The following is a 19,853-nucleotide window of genomic DNA, read 5'->3' as shown; positions in this document are numbered from 1 at the left end:
TACTAATTGTTTAACTATAATATAAAGAAAAAAAATTTCTAGCGACAAAACTACTCAGAAATAGTTCACTATTATATCAGGAAGGTCTTCTAATCCAGATCCTTACAAGAACACTTACACCGTTCAGTCATAATATTAAAATAACCTGCCTAATATTTTGTTGTTCCCTCTTGTGCTGCGAAAACAGCTATTCCACAAAGCACCAAGACGTTAGCAGCACATCCTTTAAGACTGCAAAGGTGGGGTCTCCATGGATGGGAGTTGTTTTCCTAGCATATCCTACAGATGCTCCATCAGATTGTCATCTGGGGAATTTGGAGGCCATGTCAACACCTTCAACTCTTAGTCATGTTCCTCAAACCATTGTGGAATGCAGGACACATTTTCCTGATAAAAGAGGCCATTGCGATTAGGAAATACCAAAGCAATGAAGGGGTGTATCTGGTCTGCATCAATGTTGAGGTAGGTGGTACATGTCAAAGTAACATGCACATTAATGTCAGGACCCAAGGTTTCCCTGGCTTGCTTTCTTCCCATAGTGCATCCTGGTGCACTCTCTTCCCCCCAGATAAGTGACACACATGCACCCGGTCATCCATATGATGTAAAAGAAAACTTAGTTTTTCAGAGCAGGCCCCCTTTTTTATTGCTCCATGGTCCAAATCAGAGTTGCTTGAAGTCGCTCAGATCCTTGCACTCGCCCATTATTCCGGCTTTCAACACATCAACTGCAAGAACAGACTGTTTACGTGCTGACTAATTCATCCCACCCCCTGACAGGTGCTATTGTAAGAAGATAATCAACCTGTCACTGGTTTTAATGTTATGGCTGAACAGTGTATATTACAGAGCCATAAGTTATAATCTCTAAAATAGAAAAACAGCCTGCTGGTAAAAGGTCCTCCAAGTTACTTCTACCTTTGGCTATGTTCACACGGAGTTTGTTTGCAGGCAGAAAATTCTGCCTGGAAAAACCAGCCCCGTTTTTTTTTTTTACGCGTTTTTTTTTTTTTTTAACCTATTTCTTCAATAGGCAAAAGGACAAAACCGCGAGCAGTTCTTAACATAAAACGTGTCAAAATATGCATCGGCCATCGTTTTTCCCATCTCCCATTGATTTAAGTGGGTTTTTTTGAGACGGAAGATATCGTTTATTTTTCCCGTGAGCGTTTTTTCTGCTCGTGGGGAAAAAGCAACGCCTCCACCTCCCATTGAAAACAATGGGAGGCAATTTCGGACATTTTTTTTGCCACGGTTTCCGTGGCAGAAAACTCTGTGTGAACAGGGCCTAAGTCAACGATTAAGTCCCTTTCCTTGTGATATCAAAATATTTGTGAGACTTGACCAGTGTAATTTCTGTACAATCATGTGACCTACCCATGAGTTGAGAAAGCAAGACATAAGCAATGCTGAATTGTAATTTGAAATCTATATGGATGTATAAATGGATACTTTTTACATAACCTGCAGTAACAAAACAAAATAATAATAAAATAAAAAAACAAAAACAGAAATTTGCAACAAACGAGGTCCTCTGATGGTGTGTTTGCAGTATTACTTTTCCTTGGTTATAAATAGTTTTTGTCCCCACTATATAAATTTCTGCAGTGTAAAACTGTATATATGAGAAAACATCAACTTAAATACTACTTTGGTCTACTAAAGTGTGCTTTAGCCTGAACAGCTACTACATTTTCAGGCAAAACCAGAAACTTTCATGGTATGTACATAGAAAATGTTACAGTGCATGGGTGTGGCCTAAAACGCAATTCTCCGTTTTTGTTTTGCCCACAGAACCGGCAGTAGTACCATCAATTGAAAATTATCTGGCATTTGTAGTTTTTCGCATTTCAAGGCTATTGATATATATATTAGGTTCACTGAAAACTCCTTAAATCAAAAATCTTCATAACTATGAAGTGCCAAAAGATACTCCGTTAACCCCTTCCCAAGGTATGATGTACACTTACATCATAGCCAAGTAGGGGGAAGTACGGAGCGGACTCATGGGCTGAGCCTACTCCATACAATTTGGGTGTCAGCCGTATGTTACAGCCGGCACTTCACAGTAACGAGCGGGATCGTGTTCGAGGGAGATCCAGCTTGTTTAACCCATTAAATGCCACGGTCAATAGTGACCGCGGCATTTAACGCGTTAGAAAGAGTGGCCAATCCCCTCTAACAGCTCATTGCCCCCCTCCCCCCGCGACGCGTTCGTCGGGTGACGATGGTTGCTATGGCAGCATGGGGGCCTAATGAAGTCCCCCGGGTCTGCCATTTTTCTGCTCCTATTAAGCCCTGTCTCAGGGCTTAATAGAAGCCTGTCAGAAAGACTGTATACTGCAATACAATAGAATTGCAGTATATAGTGCAAGCGATCCAACACTGGTTGAAGTCCCTAGGGGGCCTAATAAAAAAAGTAAAAAACTCAGTTAAATAAAGTTTTGGGTTTTTTTATGTACAAAAAAATATTTTTTATTTTTTTTTAAAAGTTTATAAAAAACAAAACAAAAAAAAGACAAAAACCAAAACCTTTCCCCCTAAAGCATTGTAAAAACAATAAACATAATTGGTATCGCCGTGTCCGTAAAAGTCTGAACTATTACAATATATAATTTCCCAAAAAACATGGAATAAAAAGTGATAAAAAAAACAAACCTTGCATGTCCCTCAAAATGGTACTATCAAAAACTACAGCTTATCCCGCAAAAAATATGCCCTCATGCCGCTTAATCCATGGACAAAAAATAAAAAAAACAAAGAGGTTAAGGCTCTCAGAATTTGGCGACACGAAATAAATTTTTCATTTTTTTTCCCCCCTTGTAATATCAGTAAAATATATACGAAAAAAAACAAAACCTCTAAATTTGGTATCGCCGTAATCTTATTGACCCGCAGAATAAAGTTAACGTGTAGTTTTAATTGCACTGTGAATTCCATAAAAACGAAGCGTAAAAAACTATGGAGGAATCGCGGTTTTTTGTTTTTTTTCTCCATTTTCTACCACACAAACTGATCCCAAAAACATCAAGCCCTCATAGGATTATATCGACGGAATAATAATAAAAAAAAAAAAAAGTTATGGCTTTTGGAAGGTGGGGAGGGAAAAATGAAAATCTGAAAAATAGCTACATCAGGAATGGGTTAATCTTTAAAGCACACACCTGTTTGGTACTGACGGTTTTCTCCCCTTCTCTTTTTCTTTGGTTTTTGCTTTGCTAGCCTGTCAAGTCCATCAGATTCATCTATGTGCAAAAGGGCACTAGCAGTGCCATTCCTGTGCTCCACTCCCTCCAAATTGTTATTCATAGTATTACCTAGAACACAAGATGAAATAGTCATGTCTACTTGTTAATATTTCATACTATAATAATAATATTGTTTTATTATGACCAGTAAAACATTTTAAAGGAACAGTGTTACCACAAATTTTTTTTTAATATGTTAAAGATGTTAGTGCTTTATTAAAAACGTTTGGATTGATTTGTGTGTTTGTGTGTTACTTTTTCTTATTTTTACACTTTTTCTTCCCTATGGGGGCTGCCATTTTTTTTTCCATTTCTGTATGTGTCGATTAACGACACATACAGACATGGAATACGGCAGCTCCAGTCCCATAGGGACTGCGAACGGGGCCCGTTCAATCCACTAACATGTACGCCGCTGTGTGGGAACGGCGCATGCGCCGCTCCCACACAGTTCAATTTGAAATGCGCGCCGTCCGGCGCCATTTTCCTGTGGACCGGAAGTCGCGGCCGGACAGTAAGATTACTACTTCCGGTTGCGGCTTCCGGACTTGTGCACATGGAGCAGCGGCAGCAGACGGAGCGGATGGACCGGAGGGAGCGGCGGCGACTGGAGCAGGTAAGGGATTTCTATGTATGTTTGTGTTCAGTGTGTGTTTACTACTGTATGTAAACCTTCTACACTGTGTGTTAGCTAAAAAAAATGGCGACACACAGTGTAGGAGGTTAGACCGTTCAAACCCCTCGTTTCTCCCGGCACTAGCCAGGATAAAGGAGGGGGGGATGCTGAGAGCTCACTAGAGCGAGGGCTTTTTACCCAATTTTGCAGCATAAAGCAATGTGGTTGCTTTACCACATGCAATGCTGCAATTTTGGGAATGGCTCCATCTAGTGACCAGTGCTGGGAAATATTATAAATTAGAATCCAATTTATAATATTTCCTGACTCGTGAAAAAAAAAAAAAAAATGACAATGTTTAATCACCTATACACTAATTGTTTAACTAAAAAAAAAAAAAATCATGTTTTGCTGGCAACACATTCCCTTTAAGCTAAGTGGATAACACGAACGTTAGATCAGGTAGAAGGTGAATGTTAAAACTATTGTGTTTATTACAAGACATTAATTAGTAATAGGCATGCGGTCACTGATATTGAAAATGGGATAACGGAGGGTGAAGCACTGATTCTAGAATCCAAGAAAATGCTGCACTGGTGAATTGTTGGATGCAGCGGTTGAGAACGTTTTTTTGTTTTGTTTTTTAGAGTGGATGATAAAACAAAAAAAAAATAAAAAAAATAGAGTGAATGCACTAGCAGTGGTTAATGGCTATTGAACTCTTAGGGTATGTTCACACGCAAACTCAAAAACGTCTCAAAATACAGAGCTGTTTTCAAGGGAAAACAGCTCCTGATTTTCAGACGTTTTTTAAGCAACTCGCGATTTTTGCGACTTTTTTTACGGCCGTTTTTAGAGCTTTTTTTGAAAGTCTATGAAAAACGGCTTCAAAAACATCCCAAGAAATGGCCTGCACTTCTTTTTCGCGGCCGTTTTTTTTACGCGTAAAAAAATGCAGCGAAAAATGCTCTGTCGGAACAGAACGCCATTTTCCCATTGAAATCAATGGACAGATCTTTGGAGGCGTTATGCTTCAGATTTTTCGGCCGTTTACGGCCCGAGAAACGGCCGAAAATAGGCTGTGTGAACATACAACACTGTTGAGCTTAAAGAGGCTCTGTCACCAGATTATAAGTGCCCTATCTCCTACATAATGTGATCGGCGCTGTAATGTAGATAACAGCAGTGGTTTTTATTTTGAAAAACGATCATTTTTGAGCTGGTTTAGATTTATGCTAATGAGTTTCTCAATGGACAACTGGGCGTGTTTGTACAACACCCAGTTGGTAAAAAGTAAAGAGGAGTGTATGAGGCTGACCAATCAGTGACCCCCAATCAGTGTCCTGCACTTCTCATTGTTCCAGCCCAGCATGATCCACAGCACAGTGTGATTGTGCAGTGAAAGAAGTAAACACGCCCAGTTGGTAAAAACACAATACACGGTCAGTTGTCCATTAGAAAGGCTCATTTGCATAAATATAAAATTGCTCATAACTTGGCCAAAAATGATCGTTTTAAAAAAAACAAAACGTTACTGTTATCTACATTGCAGCGCCGATCACATGCAATAGGAGATAGGGGTTTCATAATCTGGTGACAGAGCCTCTTTAAGGGTAAGCCTAAAGGCCCTATTACATCGGCCAATTTTGCCGCTAGCGGCGATCAACAAGAGAGCTCGTTGACATAATGTATGGGAATGGGCAAAAGGTAGACAAATAAAGTAGTAGGATCATCATAATAAATCGGTCACCAAGTGTATGATGCAAGAAATGTTTATGTACAAAACCAGTGCCTGAAACACTGATGCCTTTACCATAAGCTGCAGCCCAAGCAACTGGCATGAAAGTCTTGCTTAATTCGGCATCATCCAGCTGATGTTCATGTGTTATTGCAGCATCTTCCTCTCCAACAATCACCTCCATATACACTTCATCAGCAATTTCTGCTACATCTTTAAAAAAAACAAAAAACAAAACATGAAACACGCATTACTTTGACCGCTTTTTTAAACTACAGCAGACACATCTGCAAACCAGAGCAATGCAAATGACTTAAAGGCTATGTAAAAGGCCTTTTGTTGAAGACCTTTTTTTCTTTTATATTTCTTTTTTTCACCGGCTGAGCCTGCTCCATAGAACGAGCCTGTTGGCTGTATTTTACAGCTAACACTTCAGTGTACAGAGCGGGATCCCGCGCGTTTAACCTGTTAAATGCTGTGGTAACATTGAAATGGCCCCTTCATCTTTGTACTCCTTTGAAGCCCTGCCTCTGGCAGCATAACAATATAATGCACTACATTAGTATTGCACTATATCATGCAAGCAATTCAACAATCGCTGGTTTAAGTCCCCTAGGGTGATAAGTAAAAAATGTTAAGTACAGTCAAATATTTTTTTTTTTTTAATATACATAAAAAGAAATAAAAAAATAAATAAAAAAATAATAAATAAAAAGGTAAAAAAAACCACCCCAAAACCCTCTTTTCCCATTCCCCGCCCCCCCCCCAAGCACAATGTAATTTATTTATTTTTAAATTAACATAACTGGTATCGCCTCGTCCGTAAAAGTCCGAACTATTACAATATATCATTATTTAGTCCGCATGGTGAACGCAATAAAAAATTAAAAACTGCCAGAACCACTGTTTTTTGGTCACTTCATCTTCCCCAAAAACATGGAATAAAGTGACCAAAAAGTCTCATGTACCCCAAAATGGTACCTATAGAAACTACAGGTCGCCCCGCAAAAAAATTATCCCACATACCGCTCAATTGACAGAAATAAAAATAAAAAACTATGGCTCTCAGAACGCGGCAACAAAAAAACAAATTTTATTTTTAACAATCAGTATTTTCCTTGTAAAAGTAGTAAAACACAAAAAAAAAACAATATAAATTTGGCATCACCGTAATCATACTGACCCGCAGAATAAAGTTAACATGCCGTTTTTCCGTACGATGAAAGTCGTAAAAACGAAAACCCCCAAAATATCGAGGAATCTCTTTTTTTCCTATTCCAACCCACAAATAATTTTCTTAGAAGCGGTGTCTAAAAAAAAACCAGTAAAACACTAGGTTTCCCGGATACATAGAAGCTATATCTTTCGATCACAGCCGAATCAGTCAGGTCAGTCTAACAGACTGCTTCAGTGAGCGAGCACTGCTCCTAAGTTTTTGACACGCAGATCCAGCGATCATCGATCACATCTAAGTTTATGTGATCGAAAATAGCTCGATCCTGCCGTCAAAAGGTTTACATAGCCTTCAACCCCTCAAAGGGGTTTGCCCATCAGGGACATTTATGGCATATCCACAGAATATGCCATAAATGTCAGATAGATATGGGACCCGCACCTATCTCTAGAACGTGGCCCCCTAAACCCCGTTCTACCTTTTTTTGTTTCCCGCTGCCACTTGTAATTTCCAACCATGTAATTGCAAAACAGCGTAATTGGAAAACCGCTCCATACTTTACCTTAATGGCTGCCATGTACATGGCATGTCATTAAGGGGTTAAAGATGCCCTCCCAGCAAAGATGTTTTGGGCCTCGACGTTAGTAATTAAGGAGGCATAAACAATGTGGTTGCAAAACTCACCTATTGCTTTATCTTGTAGTTTCAGCCTCAGTTATGAGCTTCAGTTCAGTCACATGACCCGCACTCTGACTAACTGCATCTTACCGCATCTGCTGCGTGGACAAGAGGTCAGTCTCTCTATTCATTCCTATAAGACTCACATCAAGGACCTCATACTAATGAATAGAGACTGACTTCCCGTCCCCACAGCAGATGCTGTAAGATTCAGCTAGTCAGAGCGGGGGTCATGTGACCGAACGGCAGCCTGTAAGAGGCTGAAACGACAACATAAACGATACTGTGGTTAGAAAACTCACCTATGGCCTTATGCCACCTTAATTAAAAACAGGGGGGCCCGAAACATTTTTTGTGGGGAGTGCTTCTTTAACTCCTTAACGCTACAGGACATACTATTATGTCATGGTAAGTGCATCGTTCGCGCTCCATGACATAATAGTACGTCATGGATGAAGCGGGGCGCGTTCATGAGCTGTGATAGCTTCTGTTTCCGACAGCAGCTATCACAGCTCAATGTGCAGGGACAGATCGCGGTGGTCCTCGCAGATTAACCCTCAAAGCCGCGTTCAATAGCGATCGCGGCTTCTTAGGGGTTAAACCGCCATAGACGGCCCGCTACATGATCGCGGCCAGCGATGGTGGCTATGGCAACCAGAGTCCTAACAAAGAACTCCGGAAACGCCATCAATGGAAGTCTAGTGGGTCCTGACAGCGTCAGGACCTACTATGCTTGCTGTCAGCTCTAATACACTGTAGTGCAGTGTATTAGAATAGCGATCAGGGCCTCCTGCCCTCAAGTCCCCTAGTGGGACAAAGTAATAAAGTTAAAAAAAAAAAAAAAGTAAAAAAAAAAGTTGTGTAAAAATAAGAAAATAATAGCTTTAAAAGTGATAAAAGTAAAAATCACCCCTTTTCCCTCAGTCTTTATGATTAAAATAAATAAACAAATAAACTATACATAATTGGTATCGCCGTGTCCGTAATGGCCTGAACTACAAAATTATTTTGTTATTTATCCCCCATGGTGTACGCAAAAAAAGAAAATAAAAAAAAAACGTACCAGAATCACAATTTTTTGGTCACTTCACCACCTAAAAAATGGAATTAAGAAAAAAATAAAATAAAAAAAAGAGATCAAAAAGTCGCATGTACCGAAAAATGGTAATGATCGAAACTACAGTTCGTTACGCAAAGAACAAGTCCTCGCACGGCTTTATTGATGGAGAAATAAAAAAATGTTCTGGCTCTTAGAATAAGGTAACACAAAAAGTAAATGATTTATAACAAAAAGTATTTTATTGTGCAAACGCCATAAGACTAAAAAAAACTATAAACATCTGGTATCGCTGTAATCGTATCGCCCCGCAGAATAAAGTGAATATGTCATTTATAGCGCACGGTGAACGCTGTAAAATAGAATTAAAAAAACAATAGTAGAATTGCTGTTTTTTAGTCACCACGCCACCCAAAAATAGAATAAAAACTGATCAAAAAGCCGCATGCACCCCATGAAAACTGCAATGAATTCCTCAAGGGGTCTAGTTTCCAAAATGGGGTCACTTTTGGGGGGTTTCCAATGTTTTGGCACCACAAGACCTCTTCAAACCGGACATGGTGCCTAATAAAAAAAAAGAGGCCTCAAAATCCACTAGGTGTTCCTTTGCTTCGGAGGCCGGTGTTTCAGTCCATTACCACACTAGGGCCACATGTGGGATATTTCTCAAAACGGCAGAATCTGGGCAATAAATATTGCGTTGCGTTTCTCTGGTAAAACGTTTTGTTATACAGAAAAAAGTGGAATAAATAGGATTTTCTGACAAAAAAAAAAAAGTTAATTTCACCTCTACTTTGCTCTAAAATCCTGTGAAACACCTAAAGGGTTAATAAACTTTCTAAATGCTGTTGTGAATACTTTGAGGGGTCTAGTTTCTAAAATGGGGTGTTTCATAGGGGTGTCTAATATATGGGCCCCTCAAAGCAACCTCAGAACTGAACTGGAACCTAAAAAATAAATAAAAATGAGGCAATACTTCATTATACTGATAATGAGCCGTGCCCACCCCGAGATGACCCCAGTTTTAACCGTTTGTATAAACGGAGACCCCTATTAGACCGTTCCAGTGCCCGGTTTTCCCAAGCATTCACCCCCGAGAAGTGTATTTCTATTGAGGAGTCCTTGGTACATTTTAAAAGGAGGCTTCATTTCCGCCAGTACCTGCCGGGTAGGAGGGCAAGGTATGGTGTGAAGATGTATAAGCTGTGCGAGAGTGCATCAGGGTATACCTACAGATTTAGGATATATGAAGGGAAGGACACCAGCGCTCAGCCCCCATAATGCCCCCCCTTACTGGAGATCATGCAAAAATTGTGTGGGATTTGGTGCACCCACTGCTGGACCAGGGTTACCAACTCTACCCAGATAATTTTTATACCAGCGTCCCGCTCTTCAACTGTCTCGCTTCCAGAAGTCCTGCGGCATGCGGCACTGCTAGAAGAAATCTGAGAGGCCTCCCTAAGACTCTGCTTGGGCAAACACTCAGAAGGGGTGAGAGCAGGGCACAATCTAGCAGCAACATATTGTGTGTCAAGTACAAGACAAGAGAGATGTCCTTGTATTGACAATACATGGCCACACCAGTACCAGTACGAGGTACCAATACAGAGACCCCCAAACCAGATTGCATCCTGGACTACAATAGAGGGGTGGACTTGTCAGATCAAGCCCTGAAGCCCTACAGCGCCATGCGGTGTGGTATAAGAAGCTGGCCGTGCACATTATACAGATGGCATTGTACAATGTGTACGTGCTACGTCGATGTGCAGGCCAGACGGGAACTTTCCTGGAATTTCAAGAGGCGATTATCAAGAATCTAATCTTTAGGGACCAGGAACGGGGGGGGGGCACCCAGTACTTCTGGAAGCGGGGCCACACGCATCGTACCAGGGCAACACTTTCCAGGAGTAGTTCCCCAAACTGGCAAGAAGGGAAAAAGTCAAAGGATGTGCAAAGTCTGCTAGAAGGGGGGGGATAAGGAAGGACACAATATATCAATGTGACACGTGTCCCGAAAAACTAAGGCTCCGTATGAAAGATTGTTTTAGAATGTATCATGCATCCCTTGATTTTTAATCTACGCCAGTTTTACTTACCCTGATGCACTCCACACAGCTTATCCCCCCTCGTCTTTCCCCTCTGGGTCCTGCTATAACAGCCACATTGAGGGTATTGCCATACCCGTGAGAACCCACATTACAGTTTATGGGGTGTATGTCTCTGGTAAATATGCTCACTACACCTCTAGATAAATGCCTTAAGGGGTGTAGTTTTTAAAACGGGGTCACTTCTTGGGGGTTTCAACAGTACTGATACCTCAGGGGCTTCTGCATACATGACTTCGCACCAGAAAATCCCCAGTAGGGCAAATGGTGGTCCTTTCCTTCTAAGCCCTCCCATGGGCCCAAACGTCAGTTTATCACCACAAATGGGGTATTGCTGCACTCAGGACAAATTGGGCAACAAAATGGGGTATTTTATTTCTTGTGAAAATAAGAAATTTGCAGCCAAAACGACATATTATTGGAAAAAAATAATTTTGTTTGAATTCCCAGCCCAATTCAAATAAGTTATGTGAAAAAACTATGGGGTCAAAATGGTCACAACACCAATAAATGAATTCCTTGCGGGGTGTAGTTTCCAAAATGGGGTCACTTCTGGTGGGTTCCCATTGCTTTGATACCTCTGGGGCTCTGCAAATGCGACATGGCACCCGAAAACCAATCCAGCAAAATCTGCACTCCAAAGAACACACAGCGCTCCTTCCCTTCTGAGCCCTCCCATGGGCACAAACGGCAGTTTATCGCCACAAATGGGGTATTGCTGCACTCAGGAGAAATTGGGCAACAAAATGGGGTATTTTGTTCCCTGTGAAAATAAGAAATTTTTATCAAAAATGACATCTTATTGGAAAAAATTTCATTTTTTTTAAATTTCACAGCCCAATTCAAATATGTGCGGTGTAAAAACTGTGGGGTCAAAATGGTAACAACCACCATAAATTAATTCCTTGAGGGGTGTAGTTTCCGAAATGGGGTCACTTTTGTGGAATTCCTACTGTTTTGGCACCACAACACCTCTTCAAACCTGGCATGCTGCCTAAAATATATTCTAATAAAAAAGAGGCCTCAAAATGCACTAGGTGCTTCTTTGCTTCTGGGGCTTGTGTTTTAGTCCATGAGCGCACTAGAGACACATGTGGGACATTTCTAAAAACTGCAGAATCTGGACAATACATATTTAGTAGTGTTTCTCTGGTAAAACCTTCTGTTTAACCGGAAAAAAATTGAATACAATTGAAATTCAGCAAGAAAAATTTAATTTGCAAATTTCACCTCTACTTTGCTTTAATTTCTGTGAAATGCCTGAAGGGTTAAATAAACTTTCTAAATGCGGTTTTGAATACTTTGAGGAGTCTAGTTTTCAAAATGGGGTGTTGTATGGGGGTTTCTAATACATAGGCCCCTCAAAGCCACTTCAGAACTGAACAGGTACATTAAAAAAAAAAGGCTGGTCGTGAGATTTCCAGCAAGTGAAACTAAATCTCGCGAGATTTCGTATCCTTTGCTGGAATCTCACAGAAAAGAGTCAGAAGTGTCAGGATTCTGAGTACACATGACGTCCAGGCTGGATGATCATGTGTATTCATTATCAGGACACTTGATTAACGTTAATCTCGGTTTATGTGGCTGCACATCGCTGCTGTGTAAATAAATGTAGAGGAGTGTATGATGCCGACTGGTCACTGATTGGTCAGTGTCATACACGTAAACACGCCCAGTTAAAAACACAATACACGCCCAGTTGGACATAACGGAAAAAAAAACGCCCAGTTGTCCATTTCAAACCTCATTTGCATATATATATATATATATAAAATTGCTCATAACTTGGCCAAAAATGAACGTTTTAAAAAAAAAAAACAAAAAAAAACACGTTACTGTTATCTACATTGCAGCGCCGATCACATGCAATAGGAGATAGGGATTTGAGAATCTGGTGACAGAGCCTCTTTAAGGGGTTAAATTGAATGCAACAAAATAAAAGTAAGGCTCTTTTCACACTCTATTCAGTGTAAGTTCAGCGTATTCCTCAGGAAAGATCCTGACACATACGCCGAACATATCCATAGTGCCCCATTCAGCCGATAGCAAAATAGTGTCCTTTGGTCATATGTTGTGGATGTAGATGTCACTATACCTTTTGTATGCAATAGATTAGTCAACTGCACTAATCCATACAGAGGCATTAAATTGAAAAAAAACTATTGTTTTTAATGGCAACATTTAATGTACCATATAATATACTGGGAAACTAAAATTCTGTGGGGTAAAATGGGCAAAAAACAGCGATTCTGCTATAGTTTTATGGGTTCCATTTTTATGTGTGGTTAAAACGACATGTTAACTTTACTCTACAGGTTGATACGATTACAGCGATCCCAAATTTATAGTTATTTTTTTTGTTTTACCACTTTTACAAAGAAAAATACAATATTTTTAACAATTGAGCGGTGTGAGGGCTCGCTTTTCACAGGGCGAGCTGTACTTTTAATTGGTACCATTTTGAAGTACATGTGACTTTTTGATCACTATTTATTTATTTTTGAACATTACTTTACAGTAAAGACGGGAATAGGGGTTTTTTTTTTTCCACTTTTTTTGGGGATATTAAAAAAATGTGTTTTACTTTTTCTATTAGTCCCACTAGGGGACTTGAACCAGCGGCATATCTTGATTTTTACAGGCTCCACTAGGCCCTCAGGCTACTATTGACCGCAGCATCTAAATGGTTAAATGGGCAGAATCAGAGTGAGTTGTCAGTTGTAACATACAGCTGAGACCTGAACAGTATGGAGAGCGTTCAGTCCCTGAGCCAGCTCCATACTTGCCCATGGCGGCTGCCACGTACATGTACGTGGCAAGTCGCGGATTAAGGAAGTGACAAGCATATAAACTCACCCAAATCATCATTCTGGGAATCATTCACGGCCATATAAACCATTTTTTCACGTGCAAAACGACCTCCAGTATGGGGATCGAGAAGTCCATCTCCAGGATCATTTTCAGACTCACTTTCAACAATGTCTACAGTGCCACCTGACAAGGAAGAAGATACTAATGTCACACACATAGATTGATTTCATACATACAGTAATACACAGTATCGAGAGAATAAAGTGAATTTCACAATGAAATTAAACTTTCATACCCAAGTCTTCACCAGGGTCTGCCTTAAAGATGTAAACCTTGATGACTTCTGGACATGATCCATCTAACTTAGATGGGTCTCCATCCACTTCACGACCCATAGTAATTTCTTCTGCACACTCTTCATCAATCTTTTCAGCATCGTCCACTAAATAGTTAGAATATAAAATATGTATTAGTGGTGTAAATATATGTCATTAGCAGTGTATCCATTGATTTCAATACCTTTACCGCACATAAAAAGGTTCTAAAACAGAATATATATTTTTAGATTCTCACTTCCAGCACAATCAGGAAATTCATCCGCATTCTGGTATAGTGGCTGGAGACCATGCAAATTGTTCCTTTACGGTCTTGGCTGTCATTTATGCTGGCGGATAGCACAGATACATTTATTCCAAATTGCATACAGATGTTTCGGGCCTCTTAGTCTATATTAGTACAAGATATGGAAACCATGGCTCTATGGAAGTAGGGCTTGGAAGATCCCAATTCTAGGTATGAAACCATACCCTTTAGAATACAAATTACTAAATAAAACATTTATGGCTAAGTTCACACTTATACGCTGGGATCTGCAATTTGCCCATCTGTGTCATGGACTCCTCTTTTGCTGGACAATATATGTCTGGAAAAACCACGGAGACCTGCAGATAAGTGTGACCGGCCCTTAATTGTAAAAAAAAAAAAAAACAATATGCCAACTAATGACATAAGAATACCAAGAAGCACCCTAGTTTAGCATATCCTCTCAGATTTATCTAGAAGTGTTTAGGAGGGCATCATTTCAAGTATAGCTTTTAACGGTCATTGCTAGGATAAGATTCGGTCAGTTAGTTCTTTATAACTATATAACTACAATAACAGACTAAATAAAATGTAAAGATCCAATAGGAACAAAGTATGCTTTAACCACTTGCGGACCGCCCATTGACTATAAACATCTGGGCGGTCCGGGAGCCGACATCGTTCCAGAACGTCCTGCAGATATGCTCTGTAGCGGCATTTAGCTCCGTGATAAAGCTGTCTCTAGACAGCCGACATCATGCAGCTCTGCCCAGGGACCAATCAGTGAGGTCTCTGGGCATGTGATCATTGTGACAACTGTCACAATGATCACTATACTTTCCCTGTTGGCGGCAATAAATATATTTTTATGTATGTATATATGTCTGTCTATCTAATATCTACCTATCATCTATTAATGTCATATCTATGTAATTTTGTATGTAATATCTATGCATCATCTATCATCATCATTGATATATAGTATAGTTTTAGTGTCAATATACACAATGTGTATTATGTGCGATTTACAGTACAAGCATAGACAATGGGATTCCAGGCAACCTCATATGTTTCAGGACATGCATATTTTCGAAACCGCAGCATTTCAGATTCTCTCATGACTTTGCTTACGAATTCTATCCCTGTAATTCTACAGAAATACGCAGAAAAACCCACAGCATGAAAACGCAGCGATTCACACAAAAAACCTTCAGGTGCTTTTTTTCCTGCAAATTTCTTGCGGTTTTACTGCGTATTTTCCGCAGCAAAATACGCAACGTGTGCATGTAGCCTTAGGCTTAGGCTACACAGCGACTTTGGCCGCGACACAAGTTGCACGGCCAAAGATCACTATGTTCCGTAGCCTACATGGCACGTAATGACAATGAAAATGCTCACGGTAATTTTACTTGCAATGTAAGCTACCGGACAAAGTGATTTTTGGCCATAGGACCTGTGTCGTGGCCGAAGTTCTCGTGTAGCCCCAGCCTAGAACTAACTATATATCAATATATATATGAGACAGACAGACCGATATGAGATAGAAAAAGTCAGAAGCAGAACCTCTCTCTCTATCATATCATTTATACTGATGCATTATACAGTTGTAGGCTGGGGCTATATGGCGACTTTTGATGTGACACGAGTTGCACGGCCAAAGATAACTATGTTCCGTAGCCTACATGGCAAGTAATGACAGTGAATGTAGTCGCGGTTATTTTACTTGCGATGTAGCCTACCGGACAAAGCCATTTTCGGCCATGGGACCGGTGGCGTGGCCAAAGTCGTTGTGTAGCCCCAGCCTAGAACTATATATCAATATATATGAGAAAGACAGATCTAAATGGCGTTTTTTTTTTTCTTGTGTTACACAAATACATTTTTTTATTATTTCTAATCTTTCACATCACATATATCGATGTATTGTACAGTTTTAGGATGGGGCTACACGGCGACTTTGGCCGCAACACTGATCGCATGCACAAAGATCGCTTTGGAACCAGCTTTGGAAAATTTGCTCTCCAAAAGCCAGTTTGCGCACCATTCATCGTAAGCTCCGCCTTGTGCCCAGCGTGTATGAAATGCGCACATATTTGTTATCATTAAAGTCGTCAGAAGTTGCTAAATATGCATTTAGGTGGGTTTACCCAGTGGCATGCACCAGATGAAAAAAACAAACATCACCACCTAAAATTACATATTCACATTTTCATTTTTACTTTGACATTTTTTAAAAAGTTAAATACATGTATTATTTTTATTATACAATATGGAAGACTAATATGCCCTGAAAAAAACAAGACCAAATGCATGTAGGCTGGAAGAGTAATAGAAGAACAATTTGCTGTTAAAATCGGCACATGGTTAAAACTTGAAAATGGGCCTGGTCAGGAAGGGGGGGGGGGGCTAAAGCCTCTGGTCAGGAAGTGGTTAATTTGCACTTACAAAAACAACCAGATCCGTCCAAAGGCGGATATGAACAAATAGAACAGTTGCCTTAACCCCTTAAAAAAAAAAAAAAATTGTCACACCTTCCCTTTATCCTATTGCTTTTAGTATGATAAAAAAAAATAACATTTATTTATTTGTGTTCTACTTTTTACTTTTTTCTTATTTTTACTTCTCTATGGGGGCTGCCATTTTTTTTCATCTCTGTATGTCTCGATTAATGACACATACAGAGATGGAATACGGTACATACATCCCCATAGAGATTGCGAACGGGAGCCGTTCCATTCACTGCAGCGTACGCGGTCTGTGTGGGAATGGCGCATGCGCCGCTCCCACACAGACCAAAATGAAGCTCGTTAGCAGAGCGAAATCCAGCGCCATTTCCATGTGGACCGGAAGCCGCGGCCGGACAGTAAGATGACGACTTACGGTCGCGGCTTACGGCCATATGTTCAAGGCAGCAAAGATGCAAGAAATAGGAGCGGAGGCGGCAGTGGCGGCAGGAGCAGGTAAGTTATGTTCGTGTATGTGATGTGTGTATGTTCGTGTTATACTGTCTGATTACCACTGTATCTAATCCTCCTACACTGTGCATTCGCTCAGAAAATGGCGGCACACTGTGTAGGAGGTTTGAAGATTCAACCCCCTCCTTCTCCTGGCACTAGCCAGAACAAGGGAGGGGGGGGATTGTGTGAGGAAACTAGAGAGAGTGTCCACCCCAAATTTGCAACATAAATCAATCAATGAGGTTGCTTTACCACATTGACCATGCTGCAATTTTGGGTGAACTACTACCTCTAGTGACCAGCACATGGAAATGTTATAAATTAGAATCGAATTTATAATATTTCCTCACTTGTGAAAAAATAACTAAAAAACGGGTGTTTCCAGGAGTACAACAAGCCATGACTAAGGACGCAGTCAGCGTCTGAAATGCGTAGGCACCGCCTATACTATTAATCACCCGTTGTACTCTGGAAACACCCGTATATATCTTTTTCACTATTTTAACCTTTTCGAAATAAAACTTGGAAGAAGTTTCCTGTTTTAACAGATGCACAAAACTCAGCGCTGGATTCATCTTTTACCTTCTTGTCTAAGTAGAGCTTTTGTTATTCTTTCTAGAGTATATCCCAGTTCACACCTGCGCTAAGAATTACGTTTTCTGTCCCATCATAGGAGTAGAAAAACTAGATTCAACACTGTGATGGATCCATAACATGACAGACTTATGGCACCCAACGGATCACCTACTTAAATTGGGTCTGTCGGGTTTCTGTCATTTTACTCAACAATATAGGACAGTATGCTGCGCTAATTTTTCCACTGTTTTTGATGTGAACTAAATGAACAGCCTTAGCCTCCCACCGATCCCACACTGATGGCCTATGTTTAATATAGGCCTTCAATGTAAATTTTTTAACCCCTTAACCCCTTCCCGACATCCGCCATACATGTACGGCGCTGTCGGGAGGTGCTTCCCGCAAAGCGCAGTACAGTTACGTCGCAGTGATGGTGCGGGCTCAGAAGCAGAGCCGGCACCATCACCGCGGGGTGACAGCTGTATTATACAGCTGGCACCCTCCTGTAACTGCCAGGACCGGAGCTATTCTCCGATCCGGCTGATTAACCCCTCAGATGTTGCGATCAATCGGACGCCAGAAAATGGCGTCCGAGTCTGCCTTGTACGGGAGCCGATGAGGATCCGCCTGCGGCGCGTCCTCATAGGCTTGCGGTCAGTGAATAACTGACAGCGCTAATACACTGCACTACGTATGTAGTGCAGTGTATTAGAGTAGCGATCGGGGGCATCAGGCCCTCATGTCCCCTAGTGGGACAAGTCAAAAAAGTAAAAAAAAAAAGTTAATAAAAATGTGGTAAAACAATAAAAACACACATTTCAAATAAAAATAAAGCTAAATTTACTTTTTTCCCATAGTAAGTCTTTTATTATGGGAAAAACCGTAAAAATTAAAAAAAACTATACATAATTGGTATCGCCGCGTCCGTAACGACCCAAACTACAAAACTATTATGTAATTTATCCCGCACGGTGAACGCCGTAAAAAAAAAAAACCATGAAAAACAACGCCAGAATCTTTGTTTTTAGGTCACATTTCCTTCCAAAAAATGCTATAAAAAGTGATCAAAAAGTCACATTTACTCCAAAATAGTACTAATAAAAACGACAATCCGTCCCGCAAAAAATAATCCCCGACACCGCTTTGTGCACGCAAAAATAAAAAAAAGTTATGGGTCTTAGAATATGGCGACACAGAAAACAAATGATTTTATAAAAAAAGTGATTTTATTGTGCAAAAGCCGCAATACATTAAAAAAACTATATAAATTTGGTATCGCCGTAATCGTATAGACCCGCAGAATAAAGCTAACATGTCATTTAGGGCGCACTGTAGATGCCGAAAAAAAAAAACAATAAAAAACTATTCCAGAATTGCTTGTTTTTGGTAATTTCCTTTACCAAACAATGAAATAAAAAGTGATCAAAAAGTCGTATGTGTTCTAAAATGATACTAATAAAATCTACAGCCCGTCTCGCAAAAAACAAGCCCGCACACCGCTCAATCAACTGAAAAATAAAAAAGTTATGGCACTAGTAATGCGGTGATGAAAAACATCTCAATGCGCAGGCCGGAGGGGAACATTCCTTCAGTTTCAGGGCCCTAGTATTTAGGAACTAGGAAAGGGAATGGACATGGCACATCCGCTGGAAGCGAGGGCGCCCGTATTATACCAGCGCAAAACTTTCCCAGCAATATTTCCAAAACTACGAAGGAGAAAAAGTCCCCAAAAGGTGCAGAGCGTTACAAAAGGGGGATAAGAAAGAAAACCGTTTATCAGTGTGACACCGGCCTGCGCATAACGGATCGCTTCACATCGTAACACACCTATGGAGAATTGTATTATTTACCCAATTATTATACCCTGATATACTCCGCACAGATTACATATACCCTGATATACTCCGCACAGATTACATATACCCTGATATACTCCGCACAGATTACATATACCCTGATATACTCCGCACAGATTACATATACCCTGATGTACTCCGCACAGATTACATATACCCCCATATTATAAACTGAAATACCAGCAAAACCCCAAACAGAACTATTACCAAGCAAAATCCATGCTCAAAATGGCGGTCTTTCCCTTCTTAGCCCTACAGCGTGCCCAAACAGCAATTTATGTACACAAGTATGGCATTACCATACCCGGGAGAACCCGCTTAACAATTTATGGGGTAAGATTCTCTAGGGGCACAACATCTTGTGCAGTGAATGGGCAGATCAGTGGAAAAATTGCAATTTTCACTTTGCACCATCCACTGCGTATTCATTTCTGAAAAACACCTGTGGAGTCTAA

At 40.4% G+C, this 19,853-nt stretch overlaps 1 protein-coding gene across 2 annotated transcripts in view; it reads right to left on the bottom strand.

Moving 5' to 3' along the window:
• The window catches only part of ZFX (zinc finger protein X-linked), a 47,811-nt gene that overhangs the window by 5,286 nt on the left and 22,672 nt on the right, over nucleotides 1-19,853 (bottom strand). For both annotated transcript variants that reach the window (XM_075854066.1, XM_075854065.1), the window contains exons 4-7: nucleotides 13,723-13,869; nucleotides 13,473-13,610; nucleotides 5,678-5,815; nucleotides 3,165-3,317 (exon numbers count right to left, since the gene is read on the bottom strand). In XM_075854066.1, the coding sequence (XP_075710181.1) occupies nucleotides 3,165-3,317; nucleotides 5,678-5,815; nucleotides 13,473-13,610; nucleotides 13,723-13,869 (576 nt within the window). The remainder of the gene's footprint in view (nucleotides 1-3,164; nucleotides 3,318-5,677; nucleotides 5,816-13,472; nucleotides 13,611-13,722; nucleotides 13,870-19,853) is intronic.

Source organism: Rhinoderma darwinii, chromosome 2 (assembly GCF_050947455.1).
Source record: "Rhinoderma darwinii isolate aRhiDar2 chromosome 2, aRhiDar2.hap1, whole genome shotgun sequence".
Classification (NCBI taxonomy): Eukaryota; Metazoa; Chordata; class Amphibia; order Anura; family Rhinodermatidae; genus Rhinoderma; species Rhinoderma darwinii.
Note: the sequence above shows the minus strand (reverse complement) of the source record. Positions and strands in the feature narration are given on the sequence as shown.